The 18,389-nt window shown below is 38.5% G+C and overlaps 1 protein-coding gene across 1 annotated transcript; it reads right to left on the bottom strand.

Annotated features, from left to right (window-relative positions):
• Positions 1–1,563: 1,563 nt before the first annotated feature.
• On the bottom strand, positions 1,564–15,778 carry gnb3b (guanine nucleotide binding protein (G protein), beta polypeptide 3b). Its single transcript, XM_035948645.2, has 9 exons — positions 15,617–15,778; positions 12,545–12,661; positions 10,030–10,175; positions 8,883–8,946; positions 7,919–8,075; positions 6,694–6,760; positions 5,279–5,480; positions 4,224–4,440; positions 1,564–2,620 (listed from the first exon to the last, which is right to left on the bottom strand). The coding sequence occupies exons 2-9, from the start codon at positions 12,611–12,613 to the stop codon at positions 2,514–2,516; spliced, it is 1,029 nt and encodes a 342-aa protein (XP_035804538.1). The 5' UTR covers positions 12,614–12,661; positions 15,617–15,778; the 3' UTR covers positions 1,564–2,513.
• Positions 15,779–18,389: the final 2,611 nt, after the last annotated feature.

Genomic DNA, 18,389 nt, shown 5'->3' with positions numbered 1-18,389 from the left:
ACCAACCCCAGATCATAACCCTAACCCCCACAGGCTGGTAGACACTAGCTATGATGAGGGCATCACTTCATCTGTTTCTCTTCTTACCCTGATGCCCTCATCTGCTGGTTTATCTTCGACTCCTCTAGACACTACACCTACCTTCAAGCATGGAGGTGGCAGTATCATTATACTATCAATTTAACTGACTCAAGTCTGAGACAGAAAGATAAATGTAGTGGAACGGCACCAATTCTGGTGCCTTTCCACTAAATTTGTCATCTTTCTGACTTGGTTCTTCAGGTTCTTGATGGGTTTAAGTCAGGACTGTGGGGAGACCAGTCTAGAACCTTCATTCCAGCCAGATGGAACCATTTCTTTACCACGTCTGATATGTGTTTGGACTCATTGTCTTGTTGAAACATCCAACTGTGTCCAAAATCAACCTTCTGCTGATGGTTTTAGGTTTTCCTGAAGAACGTGGAGGTGATCCTCCTTCTTCATGATTCCATTTATTTTGTGTAAAGCTCCAGTTTCACAGAGCATGATACTGCCACCTCCATGCTTGGTGGTAGGTTTGGTGTTCTTGTGGTTAAAAAGTCTAAGATCTGCCTAAGACAGTCTGAAATCAATCTTAAACCAGGATCAAAATCAAAGCTAAACCAGGCCAAAAGATGTTCAGAACCAGTCAGAATCCAGTCTGAAACCAGTCCCAAAAAGTCAAAAACCAGCACAAAGTCAGGACCAAAACCAAACCTAAACTACTGCACCATCACTTTGGAACAGGGTAAATCTGGGCTCATCAGACCACATGACCTTCTGAAGCCTGAAGCCTTTTTTCTTATTAGCCTCAATGATCAGTGGTTTTCTTAGAGCTACAGCTGTTTAATCCTAATCCTTTGAATTCCCTTCACATTGTTCATGTGAAAATGTTATTACTTTCACTATTAAAGAGCCGTGAGTTCTACTGTTGGTTTCCTACGATCATCTAAGAGTTTGTTCCTCTAAGATGATGGTTCTCCACTATCCTTCAGGTTTTAATAATGTGTTGGATGGTTCTTAACCTGATTTTAATAGTTTCATCTCCTTAGTTGTTTTCTTTGCTTGATTCAGGCCAATAATTTGACTCTTCTGAGACAGATTAACATCCTTTCCATGACCACAGGATATGTCTTCCAACAGGTTGTATAAGAAATGAGAAGCTGCTCACTGCATCAGCTAGAGTTAAAGAAGTTGTTTCATCACTGCAGTAATTATCCAATGGAAGGCTCTGACCTATTTGCTCAGTTAAATCCAGGTGGAGACTTTTCTTTGGCCATGAAGTTAGGCTGATTGGAAATCGCAGGTGTACTTGGATTACTTTTAGTGTTAGCAGGTTTGTCAGTGATCACAGGTGTGTTCACTTTTGTTGCACTGAGTTTCTAGTATATTTTAATTGTAGTCTTTCCAATTTGTTTTGATGGCTTATAAAAGGAAAACTGTATTGACCTGACTTTTGTTGTATTCTGTACCGTAACCCTTTGAAATCCAACTGAATGTCAATCCTAGTTGTTAACACACACAATCACAGACTCTGACATGGTGTTAATGCAGAATTCTATGTTTATTAGAAAGATTTTCCACAAACATTTTGTCTTTTTACAGAGAGACTGCTGAAGTGTAAAAGTACTACAAAATGCAGCTGAACCCAGGGGAGTCAAATAAAGTTTGCAGGTGTTTACAGAGTGTTTTGCAGGTGGGACCACCACCCGGCAGCCAGTCTCACAGTCTGCCGGCCTGGCTCCGCCCTCAGATCATCATTCGTGTGGGTACTTCATCGTAAGGTCATGGGGAAACAGCAGCCGCCATCTTAGATCAAAGTCTGCTGGTTGTTAGCAGTGGACCCAAGATGGCGGCTTTACCAGAAACATACACTCTGAATATATGCAGCCCGAAAAAAAAAGACACTGTACATCGACTCTCCATTCTAATGTGTTAAACTATAAAAAACAAATAAATGTACATATCAATCTAAACGAGTGCAGGGCTCTTTTACAGGTTTAAAGACAATAAAAATAAATCTGTGATTCTATAGTCTTATTTTCAACATTCACCTGTTCTTTCTGCTTTTATTGCCAAAGATCTAGATGAGTTTAATTGAGATTCTCAATTAGAGCTTAATTTCTGCTCTGCTTTCCTTTTTGAATAATGTGCTATTTTTTTTTTACGTTTTTAGTTTCTTTGGTGTTTAAATTGTCTCGACAACAATAAAGCTCTCTTGTACATACATGCATCGTGTTTACCTGATGCCATTTATACAGCTCGACTCATTCGCAACGTCTCAGCTTTTGCATACATGGATGAGAAAGAAGTAGAGAGGGAGCGAGGAAGAGAGGACGGTCAAACATCTGCAAACCCCTCACTCATCTCCTGCTTTGGTTTCCTCTCATCCCATCTCCTCTATCTTCACCCTCCTCTCCTCCTCCTCCTCCTCCTCCTCCTCCTCCTCCTCTTCTTCTTCTTCATCTCCCGGTGGTTTCCTCGGTCGGGATGCCTCAGTTCCACAGTTTGAGGAAGCTGTCCCAGGATCCTGTGCAGACGCCCATACCGTCGGCAGGGACGCCGGTGCAGCTCACCCTGTTGTCATGGCCGGACAGCACACCTGGAGAAAGAGGAGGAGGAGGAAGGACAACATGAGGTGGTATGACAAAGAAGAAAAATGGAAAAAACCGAAAGATGTGAAAGACAGGAGAGCGTGGAGAAGGAAGGATGAGTATAGGAAAGGGAAAAGGAAAGGAAAGGAAATTGACCCGTTTTAAACTTCTGATGTCCACATTTTCAACATTTTTGGGAAATCTTTGAACATTTTTTGGTGGAAAAAAAGACATGTTAAAAAAAAGTTTCTTAAGAACATTCAAATAAAAATCAACCAAAATCCAGCGAATTTCGTTGGATTTTGGTTGATTTTTTTTGTCAATGTTCTTAAAGAAAATATTAGAAATTTTGCTGATATATATGGAATCACTTTAGATATTTTTAGGATTTTTTTGGAAGATTTTTACTCATTTTTTGAAAATATTTACAAGAATTTTCTAGCCAAATTTGGGGGATTTTTTTTTTTTTTTTTTTAAATAAAATTTTTTAAGGGAAACTTTTAAGGAATTATTGGAATTTTCTTTTTGAAGGTTTTGCAAATTTAGAGTTTGAAAGCATGGGAAAAAATATTTTACAGTGAAACTTCTGATGTCCACATTTTCAACATTTTTGGGAAATCTTTGAACATTTTCGGTGGAAAAAAAAGAAATGTTAAAAATGTTTCTTAAGAACATTCACATAAAAATCAACCAAAATCCAGTGAACGTCACTGGATTTTGGTTGAGTTTTATGTGAATGTTCTTAAAGAAAATATTAGAAGTTTTACTGATATATATGGAATCACCTTAGATATATTTAGGATTTTTTTTGGAAGATTTTTACTCATTTCATTGCCAAATTTGGGAGATTTTTTTTTTTTTTTTTTTAAATAAAACTTTTAAGGGAAACTTTTAAGGAATTATTGGAATTTACTTCCTGAAGGTTTTGCAAATTTTCGGAAATTTGGGGAATTTTTTTGCAGAATTTTTGGATTTTTTTCAGACAAGGAAACAATATTTTTTGGTGCCTGTAAATGAAGACAACAGGAGGGTTAAAGGGAATAAAGGCAAGGAGAAACAAAACAAATGAAAGGAGTGAAAAAGGAAGGAGAGCAAGCAGAAAGTAAAGGAAAGATGAGCAGAAAGGGCATCATAAAGGAAAAGAAACAGCGTAAGGAAACATTGAAGAAGATGAAAGAGGATATAATTGAATAATCATAGCAGATTCTTGGTCTTATTTGATATTCATGCTTCATGTAAGTAAATGGCAGTGCTGAAAAAAGCTCTCTGTTAAAGAAGTGATCAGCAGTTTTCTATTGGAAGCAAGCAGACAGAACATTAGCTGCATTTCCTGCAATATCACCAGCTTTTGAGGGGTTTTTATCAAAATTCACAGTGAAAACGTTGCTTTTGAGACTCCTTTTCAATCATTTGAGATTTCAAAAATGCAAATTAGAAAGTTTTACAGATGTTTTATGCTGCTGGTGTAATATTTGTCAGTCACTGAGTGGTTAAATGTGACTTCTTTTCTCTGGTGTCAATGTTTTAGTGTTTGTCTTTACTGTCACTCGTCTCTTGTTTCATCATGCGATTAACACTTTTAAATCTTAATTAAAGGTAAACGCCACCCACCGACTTTCTCTCCCTTCAGTGAGTCCCAGATGTGGCAGTTGAAGTCGTCATATCCTGCAAAGATGAGACGACCCGAGCTGGACAGAGCCAGAGACGTGACGCCGGCGTTCAGGCTGGTGTCCTGGTAGCCGATCACCTCCTGGTCGGAGCGCAGGTCGTACATCTTGCAGGAGCAATCGTCGGATCCTGTGATGATGGCATTTCCACTGGGGAAGAACTGGAGTGGGGAGAGAGAAGGACAGTTTGTGATGTGCATTCTTTTTTTTAAGCGCAAAAAGTGTGTTTTTTTGACTCTCAGGCTCCCACTGCTCAGCGTGTTTTTGGGTAAATCAAGAAAAAGCATTGGTGATGAATACTGGATTTCATCATTACCATTGATGACTGGATAAAAACATTATCATTAACAATATTTGCATTGAGAATTTGCCTGTTTGCACTGGAAAAAATGCCCCTCTCAAAACAAGGAAAAAAAATTATTTCAAGGAACTTTTTATCTTGAAATAAGTGAAAAATCTGCCAATAGAACAAGTGAAAAATGTCTTGGTGAGATTTCTTGAAATAAGATATGATATTTAGAATATTGAGATCTTAAAATTAGCTGGAAAAACTTATTTTAAGCTATATTTTACCCAGATTGTCAAGCTTAGGTGTCTGACAATAAGCCAGAAATGCTAAAAAAATGCAGTTTTTCACTCAAAAATAGATTTTTGCTTTCATGTAACATCCTAATTTGAGATGTATTAAACTTATTTTGAGCTTTCTTGCAAAATACAACGCAGAACAAGATAATTGCAAGATTGTTTGACTTAACAAGATATTTAAGATGCATTGTCTTAAAACAAGTCCCTCCATCTACTGAAATGTCTCTTGTTAAGTGAATTTATCTTAAATCTAGTGGGATGAGACATTTTGACTAAAAATCAGACAAACAAACTTGGTAAGATTTAGAGTTTTTGCAGTGTGTTAAATGCATCTGTCTACTTTGTTGACACTCTGACAGACAGCTGTACAGGTCATGTCAGTTCTGTTGTGTGTTTTTTCTGCCGCATCCTCACAGCGATGGCGTTGATGTCGCTGGTGTGTCCGGAGAAGGTCTGCTTGCAGGTTCCGTCCCTGATGTCCCACAGCTTGGCCAGAGAGTCGCAGGCTCCGGAGATGAAGGTGTTCATGTCGGGGGACAGGCCCAGAGACATGCAGTCTCCAATGTGGTTGGTGAAGACGACCTTCTGCTTGCCGGTCTCCAGATCCCACAGGACGCTGGGCAGGACGAGAGGGAGGCGTTAAACGACAGAAAACTGGCTGTTAAATCAGTGTAATTATGCTCTGGTAGGTTTGGGTACAGTCTGATTACTTTTCTTAAGTCTAATATGCATCATATTCAAAATTTTTAACCTGTGAAAACTCCTACCAGTTGAGAAAAACTGGAGAAAAGTGGTTTAACCCTCGTGTTTTCCTGCGGGTCAAAATTGACCCGTTTTAAAGTTTGAAAATGTGGAAAAACATCTATTTTCACAGTGAAACTTCTGATGTCCACATTTTCAACATTTTTGGGAAATCTTTGAACATTTTTCGGTGGAAAAAAAGAAATGTTAAAAATGTTTCTTAAGAACATTCACATAAAAATCAACCAAAATCCAGCGAATGTCACTGGATTTTGGTAGATTTTTATGTGAATGTTCTTAAAAAAATATTAGAAGTTTTACTGATTTATATGGAATCACTTTAGATATTTTTAGGATTTTTTGGGAAGATTTTTATTCATTTTTTGAAAACATTTACAAGAATTTTCTTGCCAAATTTGGGGGATTTTTTTTAAGATCAAATTTTTAAGGGAAACTTTTGAGGAATTATTGGAATTTTCTTCTTGAAGGTTTTGCAAATTTTCAGAAATGTGGGGCTTTTTTTTGTTGAATTTCTGGATTTTTTTTAGACAAGGAAACAGTATTTTTTGGTGCCTGTACATGAGGATAACAGGAGGGTTAAGAGTGCTTGATCAAAGGGAATCTATAGTTTGGCAGCATATTAACCTTAATTTTCAGATGAAATCAGGTAACTATGTGCCTTGTATAATCAAGAATAATGAAGGGATTTAATCTTAATATTTAAATTACAACTCTGAGAACAGCTGAACAAAGTGAAGAAATCTTTGGATAAGGAATTCTACTCATCTGTCCTCCTGAGTTGCAGTTTTGTTGTGTTTCTTGTCGGTTCTTTAAACCCTTTTATGTTCATCACCAACTTTTACACTGTTCTTTTAAAGTAAGGTGTGATATTTTGAAGATGTTTCCAGTTATTAGACAGGTTAGTAGAGGCAGACAGGAAAGTAGGGGGAAGGACCGTGAGCTGGAATCGAACCCAGGCTGCTGCTTTAGGGACTACAGCCCCTGTTTATGGGTCAACCAGCTGAGCTATGTGGGCGTCCCGTTTCCATATTGTTAACCGTAAAATGCAAATAAAGCCGTATACGCACCAGGTGGTGTCACCGGAGGCTGTCAGAATCTCGGTGTCGCTGAGGAAACGGCAGCAGGACAGGTAGCCTGGGTGGGAGGAGGAGTTTTATGAAACCAAACATCAGTACGTTTCTTTTATTGCTTTGCTATGATCTAAAACAGGGGTTTCAAACAAAAGCGGTCCTCCAGAGGGTCCAATCCGGTCCTTCAGAGGGTCCAATCCGGCCCTCCAAAGGATCCAATCCGGTCCTCTAGAGGGTCCAATCCGGCCCTCAAAGTGTAAAAATTCCACAGAAGACATTAACTGCAGATTGTAAATTAGTAAAACTATAAATTTAAAATAATTTCTAGACCATGACAAGTTGTTTTGATCAGAAAGTAAAATACTAGATTGTTCATTGTTCTTTTGTCATTTTGTGTCTCATTTTATAATATTTTGTCTTGGTTTTGTTGTTTTTTTGTCTTCTTCTGTCTGATTTTTGTCGTTTGTCTCATGTTGTTGTCTTTTTGTGTTCCTTTTCCGTCTCGCTTGTGTTTTTTGTCTCATTTTTTGTTGTTTTGTGTTTTGCTTTATTTGTTGTTTTGTGCATCGTTTTTGTCGTTTTGTGTTTTTTCTTGCATTTGTTGTTGTTTTGTTTCTTGCTTTTGTCATTCCATTTTTGTCATTTGTTCATTTTTTTTGTCATTTTGTAACTTTTTTGTCAAATTTTTTGTCTGCTTTTTGTTTTGTTTCGTGTCGTTTGTCTCATTTGTTGTCATTTTGTTTCTTTCCTTTGTCATGTTGTGTCTCATTTTTGTAGGATTTTGTCTTATTTTTGTTGTTTTTTGTCTTTATTTGTCTGACTTTTGTAATTTTGATCACGAAGTAAAATACTAGATTCAGTTCCAGATAGCTGTGACTAAATGTTGTGTTCCTTTGTAGACACTCTGCGATCTGGAAGTTGTAATGTAGAAATGTTAAACTGAGGCATAATATTGTTGAAATTGAATTTATTTTTCTTAACAAATTTCAGTTTCTTCATAATGCTTATTTAAAAAGGATAATTCCTTAAATGTGATCATTTTCAGAATGTACTTTTTTGCACTAAAACAAAGGGGAAAATGTGGAGTTGTGGTTAATTATACGTTATTATGCTGTGATTTTACTGGTCCGGTTCACTGGAGATTAAACTGGGCTGAATGTGGAACCTGAACTAAGGTGAATTTGCCACCCCTGACTAAACCTGAAACCCTCTTCTTCCTCACCTGTGTGTGCGTCCAGCTCCCTGAGGGTTTTGGGGCTGGCAGCCTTGATGTTGTAGACTGTGCAGATGTTGTCCAGACCACCGCTGGCCACCAGGTTCCCAGAGGGGGCAAAGGCGACGCTCATCACCCAGGCGGACTTTAGTGGGACGGCAACCAACTGGGAGGTGGATAGTTCAGGTCAGTTTAGTCGATTTGCAACCAGCAGAGCACATCCAATATGAAAGACTTTTACCATCACAGGCAACTTAACTCAATCCAGACTAATCTAATTATGTGAGGATGAGAAGCTACTGAAGGTAAGGTGAGCTGCTGCAGCCAATCACAGCCTCCGTTTAACTGATTTAACCCTCCTGTTGTCCTCATTTACAGGCACAAAAAAATATTGTTTCCTTGTCTGAAAAAAATCAAAAAATTCAGCAAAAAATTCCTCAAATTTCTGAAAATTTGCAAAACATTCAGAAAGAAAATTCCAATAATTCCTTAAAAGTTTCCCTTCAAAGTTTTATTTAAAAAAAAAAAAATCCCCTAAATTTGGCAGGAAAATTCTTGTAAATATTTTCAAAAAATGAGTAAAAATCTTCCAAAAAAATCCTAAAAATATCTAAAGTGATTCCATATATATCAGTAAAACTTCTAATATTTTCTTTAAGAACATTCACATAAAAATCAACCATTTTTTGTGAATGATCTTAAAAAAAAAACATTATTTGTTTTACATTTCTTTTTTTCCACCCAAAAAATTTCAAAAGTTTCCCAAAAATGTTGCCTGTAAATGAAGACAGCAGTTAACTCTGGATTTTGTATGAGTATAGAGCATAAACTAGCGATAATTACTTGTGATTGTGTCTTACTTTCTACACTACATGAGGCTGACTTTGTTAGTTTGTGCAGCACTTATTGTCCTGCATGGAGGAGACTCCTCTAATCAACGTTAAACATCATTTATTGCATGTTTTCCCCCCACCTTGTTCCCTGTGAAGCAGTCCCAGACCAGCAGCTTGCCATCCTGTGATGCACTGACCATTTGCCTGTGAAAGAGATGAGAACATGAGTTCTTTTAAACCTTCAGACTAAAGAAATACAATGAAAACACAATATTTCCCACAGGATGCCACTGAAAAAGCCTCACTGACTGGCTGGTAGAAGCAACAAAGTTGAAAAAAACAACAAAACAAACAAATGCTGATGTTTGGAATCTTAGTTTCCTTCATATCTGACTGTTTTGTAGTTTAACTTCTTTCTGCAGCGCCCCCTGGCGTGTGGAGGCAGCAACATATAATGTACAAATATGTGAAATTATCAGCTTATTGGTGCTGTTTTTGATTAATAAATGAATCTTTCAATGATGTGTGGAAACCAAGAAATGTTCAAAAATGTGTATTTATCATCTATAAGGACTGGTAATGTGTCAAAAATACAGTTTTTCTTCATCAATCATATCATTATATATATTGTAATTATTATATATTATCATGTATTTGTTTTATGCATGTAAAAAAATATATTAAACAACATAAAGCCCCAAAAATAAACATGATGTAATGCAAAATTAAGACCAGAAAATGTATTTTAACTCTGTGACATTCCTGAATTTTTATGAGATACTTATGTCTGGTGTTTAACAGTTTTTGAAAGGTATGACATTTAATTAATTTATTAATTAATTGATGCCACAGGTGCAGACATATTATAGTTTTTTAAAAATGTATCTCTATCTTTATCTTTGATGTCAAACTTTACTGTCAAACAAAAGCAAATCTTTTTTAAAGGAAATTATGTAGTCAATGTCCAAAATTTTCATGTCGATAAAATAAATAGGCCCATAAATTTATTGTTCTGTGCCATTTACATGAGAAAATAAGATATGGTGATTACAGAAAGGGGTTAAATTTTGACTCATGTTTTCTGGACAGCCTGCAGTTCTTCTTTTTTAACTGACAGCAAATAGCAGCGTTATTGTTTTGCTTTTTTTACCTGAACTGTGCATTCTGAAGCAAATTGTAATTTCTCTTTGTCTCCCTCCACAGAGTCTATAGATCATTCCTGCTCTTTTCCTGCCATGCTGGGTGAAAATGTCGAACAGAGAAGACTTCCTCCCTCCTCGTCCTCACCTGGAGTCAGCTGACCAGTGCATGGCATAGATTTTGGCCAGGTGACCCTTGAGTGTCTTCCTGAGCTTCAGCTGCACTCGGCCCACAGAGGCGACCCCTCCTGCTACTCCAGACATGGTGTTGTCGTTCACAGCCTTACGGGCCGCCTGGGGGAGAACAGAGAGCATCATGGGAGGAGGACAGAACAGATTGAAAGAGTTATTTTTCTTGATTTCTGTCACCTATGATCACGTGAAACCAAGACGCTGTAGTGCAGCAGAACTTATAGAGCTACAGGTGAGAAACATCTGTATTAACAGATGGAAGACGACACTCCTGTTCAAAACTCACACTTTTATCCATGTGCTAACATAACTGTACAAGGGTTTTCTAATCATCAATGACTGTGGGGTGGCTGTGGCTCAGGTGGTAGAGCGGGTCGTCCAATGATTGAAAGGTCGGCGTTTCGATTCCCGCTCTGTCCTAGTCATGTGCTGTTGTGTCCTTGGGCGAGACACTTTACCCACCTGGCCTCCATTATTAGTTGGGTTTGTTCTTTTCTTTCTGTTGTGTTTTGCTGTGGTTAGGTCCTTTTGTCTTTGTCCCTTTGTACAGAAAATTCCAGTTTTTAAATCTCAAAGACCAAATTCTTTTTCCTGCTATTTTAGGGATTTCTTTTTCAGTGGGTAAAAGTTAGTAAACTACTTTAAATAAATGTTCTGTCCATAGAAAAGGTTTGGTCATCTTACAGTCTTGGTAATTAGCCACTGTAATACTATTACTAACTAATTAATCCTAATTGATGATGTTTAGTTCACTTTATGACCTCTGTGGTGAAACATTGTCTTTCCTGTTTTGGTACTTTTCCAAATAAACGACAAATTGTCTTTTGTTGTTGTTTTCTTTTCATGTCGATATGTTCAAAATAAACTGTCAGAAATCTAAATCTAAAAATCAATCACACACACTTGTGCCCTGGACTTTGAAGGAATGATATGTAAGTATATTTTTTTTAAAATTAGTTTTAGAATTTTTTAGTTATTATCACAGTAGGTATATCATGAAATAAATGAACAGTTCCATTTTTATTTTTATGGCTGTAGGTCTTTTTTTCCATTTATAGGAGGTGAACCGTACACTAATAGAAATCATTTTAGTTACAGAACAAAGTCTGCATAATGGGTTGTGAGCATATTTTCTGTTATTTTATAGATTTATTAGTTTACTTGCATAAAAATTCACTGAGGATGTACCATTAAATAAGTTTCACTGTAGATGCTGAATGTTTTTTGTCTTTTTTTAACTATAAATGTACGATTAAATGACATGAAAGGTTGAGAAGTGTGAAATTAAATTTTTTATTTTTTTACTCTAGAAACACCAATAAAATATGTTTTGTTTTATTGTTTAGTTTTTTTGTTTGTGTTTTAACTGTGAGAACATTTCCATTTTAAATTGCAGGACAAAGTTCAGGGAATGAGCTTAAAATATACTGTTTTAAAAGAGGAATTATCTGTTATTTATTTCTATCACAAAGTCATAGAAAATGCCCTTTTTTTAAGCTGTGGGCTCATCATTATTTATTTAACCCTCGTGTCGTCCTGCAGGTCAAAATTGACCCGTTTTAAAGTTTGAAACTGTGGAGGAAAAAAAAAATCATTTTCACAGTGACACTTCTGATGTCCACATTTTCAACATTTTGGGGAAATCTTTGAACATTTTTTGGTGGAAAAAATACATTTTAAATATGATTCTTAAGCACATTCACAAAAAAATCTATTTTTATGTGAATGTTCTTAAAGAAAATATTAGAAGTTTTACTGATATATATGGAATCATTTTAGATATTTTTATGATTTTTTTGGAAGATTTTAACTCCTTTTTTGAAATTATGTACAAGAATTTTCTTGCCAAATTTGGAGTATTTTTTTTAAAAAAAAAATAAAACTATTAAGGGAAGTTTTTAAGGAATTATTGGAATTTTCTTCCTGAAGGTTTTGCAAATTTTCAGAAATTTGGGGAATTTTTTGCTGAATTTTTGGATTTTTTTCAGACAAGGAAATAATATTTTTTGGTGCCTGTAAATGAGGACAACAGGAGGGTTAACAGAAACTTGCAGTTTTTTAAATTCAAAAAACAAGTTCCTTGTCTTGCTATTTTAGCAATATTTTCCCTAAAACAGCAGGACTTAGTGGTAAAAGTTAGTTAACTCCATTAAGTTAATGTTCTATATTGCCCCTGTCCATAGAAAAGGTTTGGTCGTCTTACAGTCACAGTAATTAGGACTAATTAGTTCATTACTAACAGCATTACAGTGGCTAATTGATTATGTTTAGTTCACTTTATGACCTCTGTGGTGAAACAAACTACAGGATTTAAAGTTTCTCTGTTGCAACCCGTTGGTAATCTAACAGTTTCTTTATGGTTTAAGTAAAATCTACTACCATTAATGGGTAAATAAAGTGTTTAAAGCCACGGGATGATCTAAAAAATTCTACAAAGGCATGATTTTTAATGACGTTCAACAAGTGCTCACCTCAATCTGTGCACGGAGGCCATCGCACTCCTTTTTCAGTGCATCCATTTCAGCTTTCTCAGCTGCCATGGCGACGGTTGCTAGGGGATGTTACTGGCAAAAAGCGAAACTGTCACTCTGCAGCAGGAGAGAGAGAAAAAACACAAAGTTAGTTTATTCTTTGGGAGCATTTTTCAGCCAAACTTTGCTGCACAGACAGAATACTAGACAGCTGATGAGAACTCCTGCCCTCGTCCTTGCATTAAAGTCATTATGCAAGATGTCTCCTGACACATAAAGCTGAGGACGTCCTCACGTTTGACCCTGACAGCTTAAGCCTGCAGTCCATTAGAGGCCAGGTACACAGAGATCCAGTCTGAATATCACTCAGTGACCCTGATTCCTCCAACTGGAACACTTGGGTTGCTGTTGCACCATCAAGAAAAGATTAGACCCAAAGGTGACAAGTGGAATGATTCACTCCACCAAAGTTCCTCCTGTACTGGTCCAGCTACGTACAAAGGTAGAAAGCAGTTAATAAGGAGTGGAAATGAAGGCGGAAAACAGCATGATTTATGTATTAGAGGCAAGAAACATTTAGGATGAAAGCAAGAAAGCAAAGACACTTCTCTGGATGTATAAATGCACTTAATATGTACATTTTAATGTGTAAAGTGGCAGATAAGGTTTGTCCAAAATCAACAGAAGACCAAAATCTTTAGTTTTCACTGGTTCTCTCTGAAATGTATGGTTTTACATCAAGGTGTTAGATCATAATCTTCCCTCTTAAGGACTTTGTGACCTTCCCATCATCACTGTCAGCCATTTTTGACATCAATTTATGCACTATTTTGGAATTTTATTCCAGATTTTGAGAGAAAAATCAACTCTGTGATTGTGAAATAATACAGTTTCAGAATATATTCAACTTCTGTTCTGGTTGGAGGTCTTCACTTTCAAACAAAACAATATGCACTAAGTTCACGAATAAATCAAAGATTTCAGGTATTGAGCATTGGCTAAGAGTGACTCTAATATTCAATGTAGACACGGAACCTTTAACTCCTCGTATTCGATGTCTTCTTTTTTAAACTTGTTGTTTCTTCAACTTTGACACAATGTTCATTTTTCAACGGCTCTGCATGCAGTAGGTTAATGAACGTCTCTAATACTCTAATAGGATGCTGACGTCGGACTAATTGAACACCACCTACGTGCACGACTCTGTCCAAGGAAGAGCTTTTTTTCTTTTTTCTTTAGATTAGATTTATATAGCGCTTTTCAAGGCACTCAAAGCGCTTCACAATGAATCCATTATTCATTCACTCACACATTCTCACTCAGCGGTGGTAAACTACATTTGTAGTCACAGCTGCCCTGGGGCAGATTGACGGAAGCGTGGCTCACAATCTGCGCCTACGGCCCCTCCGACCACCACCAACATTCACACGCATTCATACTCCAGTGTGAGTAGCAGCACTGGAGGCCAGGTGGGTAAAGTGTCTTGCCCAAGGACACAACAGCACATGACTAGGACAGAGAGGGAATCCAAACGCCGACCCTTCGGTCATTGGACGACCCGCTCTACCACCTGAGCCACAGCCGCCCCGAGAGCCTCCACTAACCAGGGAAATATGAACGCTGATGGTAAACAGGTAAATCCCAGGAGTACCAGTGCATAACAAATACATTTTGTGTTCTCTTTTAGTGAAAATGATGCAGTAACATCAAAACATTTCAGTGGTTTAAACGTGCAACAGCAACTACAGAGAATCAGTTCAATGTATTGAATGTACAGACATTAGCTTTGATCAAGCACATGTGCCAAACATTTACTAGTGCCAGCTTCTCAAAAGTGAGTATTTTCAGCCATTTTCTCTTTTCTATCTCTGCAACTTGCACATCTTAAAGTCTTAAAAAGCTCACAGCACAAATCGAGCGATTCTAAGATGCCACTGGGACCAAGCATGAAGCATGTTTTCTGCTATTTTCTGACTTTTCGTAGACTAAAAAAAAAAAAAAAAACACATCAAAAAGCTATCTCAAATGGCAAACCCTAAACCCAAAGCCTCAACATGTCTTTATGAGTAGAGTCTGCAGGTCAGGACGAGGCCTTCGGGCAGCTTGAACCTGTGACAGGATGCAGGATGGAGGAAACAGGAGGGGCAGCAGCGGTGACAACGGCGGTGAAAAGGCTGTCGGGGTTGGGTTTGCTGCTGGGCTTTAAATCCCAGCAGGAGATCTTAAGGGAAGCTTTACCGGTGAAATCTCCTGTCATCCGATTACTGACTGCTCTTTACCTCAGGATCAGGGGCAGAGGGAGGGAGGCGGAAGAAGCTCTGAAACTACAAACAGCTCCTCGTCCAAGGTCCCGTCGTCTGATTCAAGACACTCCAACTCATTAATGCATCTGCTGTCACTCTCCAGAGCAGAAAACACTCTGTTAAATCCAAGTAAAATCTGTTTTAACTTCCAAAGAAGTCAAATGACGTCCCTAGAAGTCCCAAAGCTGCAGCAGCAGAGGAGCTGTGGATGTGGTTTGGCCTTGTGTGACAGATCAGGCTGCAGCTTACTGCGACCACACCGGAGGCACCAATCCTCTTTGGCAGCTTCACTACAATCCAAAGATCACCTTCAAAAGGTTTAAAGAATCACTACATCGGATACAGGCGCACAGGGGACTAAAAATTAATCAGAAATCAGTGCTTCAAGACCCCTTTCCTGTTAGAAATGTAGCGTCTGTTTCTTGCATGAAGCACGGAGATGAGTTGTTATAAAATGACTCAGGAGTGAATTGGGCTGTTTTAGGAGCTTTTTTGGAAACGCGCAAACTGCAGCTGCATTTCATGGTTTCGCAAAAGCAGCAATGTGTTGAAAATCCTCATTAATGCACAAGTTGTCCATCAAACTGACCCTTTTCCTGCACAGCAAACCAAAAGTCAGCTTCATGGTTTCCAAATTTAAAAAGGAAAAACTCCACCTCTCCTCTTTAAACTCTCAAAGTAAGATGATGAAGCTTCTCAGCAGCTCCAACAGCAAAGGAAGAACCTGGAAAGAGTGCAACTACAAAACCAGAAGAAGAAAGAAACTCACCTTTTCCCTTCTCTCGCTCTGCACCGGTGCAGCTCCTGGCCTTCTCAGCTGCTTTAGATCCACCAGACGCTCTTCAGACGCTCTCACCAGGCAGACTGCTAGCAGCTCGACTTGTGGAAAACTCTCTCTTTCTCTCTCCCTTCCTCCACAGTGAAGAACAGATGAGGATTGGAGGGGATGAAGGAGATAAGGGATGAAGGGATAAAGCTCAAAGATGGAAATAGAGAGAGAGAGAGAGAGAGAGAGGGAGAAACAAGGAGAGGGAGCACGGCGAGAGGAGGCAGGTAAACCGATTGGAGGAAGAAAATCAGGTTATGAGGTCAAAAGACAAGAGCAAGTGAAGAAATGAAGGAACAAAGTGGGGAGAGAAAGGGAACAGGTGGAAAGGAAATGTGAGAATATGAGATTGTGGGAGGTACACCAGCTCCAAGCACCTGAAGAGCAATGATGTTGTTAGATGTTAGATGTTAGACTTTTACAGGTAGAACACAACATATTAGGACAGAAAAAATACTTTACATTCCTTTTAATCACATCCGATCATTAGATTTTACGGATAAATCTGAGACTTTACTGTGGCGTGTAGTTTGATTGGTTGCTTCTCTGCTGGTATATGGATGTTTTTGGTGATTCTTGACATTTCAGAGCATGTTTCCTGTCAGGATGGATGGTCTGGAGCCGAGGGTGACAGAGGGTGAATTGGTTTGTCGGAGCTAATGAGCTGAGCCCGGTTAATCAGGGTCTAATGGGATATCCGGGGACAGCCAATCTCGTTAGGGAATTAGAGCAGGTCAGGCTAAACGTGCGTCACACCTGACACACCGCAGAGGCAGCGGCCGGAAAGTGGATCAACAGTCAAACGCTGCCTCAGAAACTCTCGCAGAAGGTTGCTCTTTTAACTGATGGATTGATGGATGCAAACTTTGGCAACACTTCCTGCCTCAGAACAAGCTGATGATCATTTGAACTCAGGTGTACTGAGGCAGGCAGGAGAGCTCAGACATATCTGGCTGCAGACAGACAGACAGACAGACAGACAGACAGACAGACAGACAGACAGACAGACAGACAGACAGACAGACAGACAGACAGACAGACAGACAGACAGACAGACAGACAGACAGACAGACAGACAGACAGACAGACAGACAGACCTGCACAAAGGTTCTGGGTCGAGATGTGAAGCCGAGCAGGTATTGCTCTTCCAGGACAGATGATCTTGTTCGGGCTGCCCTCTTTAACATCCTGTAATCTGACTTGTGGCTGCAGATGAGATTTCCTTTTCTTTTTTTTCTGGGAGGAAAGGTGGGCTGCGGGGAAGTGACACTAATTAGATATCCAAAGGAAAATGCACATGGGAGTCATGTTTTGCTCAGTAGCACTTCAGCAGGGAAAATCCTGAAGCTCTGAAGTCTTCCCATAAAATCTGACATCCCTACTAACACACCCAGACAACAGATTCAGTGATTTGATCAAATATTTCCCCAACAACAATAGTCAAAGTGGGAATAAGCTAAAGAAATTCAAGTATGAATTTGATTCCCAATGTGGGTTTCTGCCAAAATAAAGTTGTTTGGCTCAGATGGGCTCCAGCAGGTTTGGTGTGAACATGACCAGGACTACCACAGTGAATGAATAGTCCTGACAGTGAAGAGCAGCAACAGTGATTTAAAGAGTAAAATCAAGAGAGCACACCAGTAGACTTTTTTAATGAAGTCAGACCTATTGAAACTCAAAGACTGAGCTGAATTACAGGCAAGATTATGGAATTATCAAAGGAATTTTTAAACTTCAGTATGCACAGACCATCTTAAAGCTGATGCATTCTTCTGTGGTTGGTGTCAAACTGTGGAAATAGTCTCAGAAACACGGGAAATGTTGCCCTCTGTGGTCCTCTAGGTCATCAGGTCTAGTTACTTCACTGCAGCTCTAAGCCTCGTCCCCATTGGTCCCACATCCTGGTAATCCACCGTTTGGCCTGATGCATCATGGGAGTACGCTGACATCACCAATGATGTCTGACGGCCTCCTCTAACGGAGAACTTCCAGGTTAAGCTTCACCTCAGCAGTGTCCTGTTTTCAGTAATTGATGCTGCAGGTTGGGTTGGTGACATCACAGTGACATCAGTGTTATGTAGTCTCGGTTGTCCTGGTGCTTCATCAGAAAGTCAAACGATTTTAATGTTCATTACATTACGGGTCTGGTTGAGCAAGGTTTGAAAGTGTTTCAGACGCTGCATAATTATGTTTACATCCAAGCTGGTTATAGTAACGCTTTGAACTCAACAGTTTCTGGGGGTTTTTGTCACATTTTTGGGGTTCGTTTTTTTACTGCAATATTAAGTCCTGCACAACCATGGATCATATTATCATATTTTAAACGTGCCAAATTCATCAGCACATGACATTTCATAAAATGCTTGAAGCACAAATCTAGTGCCTAAATAAATGTTATTTTTAAAATTCTGACATTTTGTTTCATTTAGTTCTACATGAACATGAAAGTTTATAACTAAAGAGACTAAACTAGAGATTTGGCTTTGCTTCACTGTATATTCCTATTTTCTTATAAGGTAACAACTAATTACACTGAAACTGCTACCTCAAGTTGTTTAAGGGTGTAAACCGTAATAATCCTCCCTATGAGATGCCACCAGTAGAGAGCAGTTATCCCCACATTTAGCCAATCACATTTCAATACTTGGATTATATGTTTATGTTATGTAGCCAATCACATATTGCACCATACTGTATGAGATGTTGTGTTCATATC

This window comes from Amphiprion ocellaris, chromosome 15, assembly GCF_022539595.1.
Source record: "Amphiprion ocellaris isolate individual 3 ecotype Okinawa chromosome 15, ASM2253959v1, whole genome shotgun sequence".
In the NCBI taxonomy this organism is placed as follows: domain Eukaryota; kingdom Metazoa; phylum Chordata; class Actinopteri; family Pomacentridae; genus Amphiprion; species Amphiprion ocellaris.
This window is presented reverse-complemented; position numbering and strand designations above follow the sequence as displayed.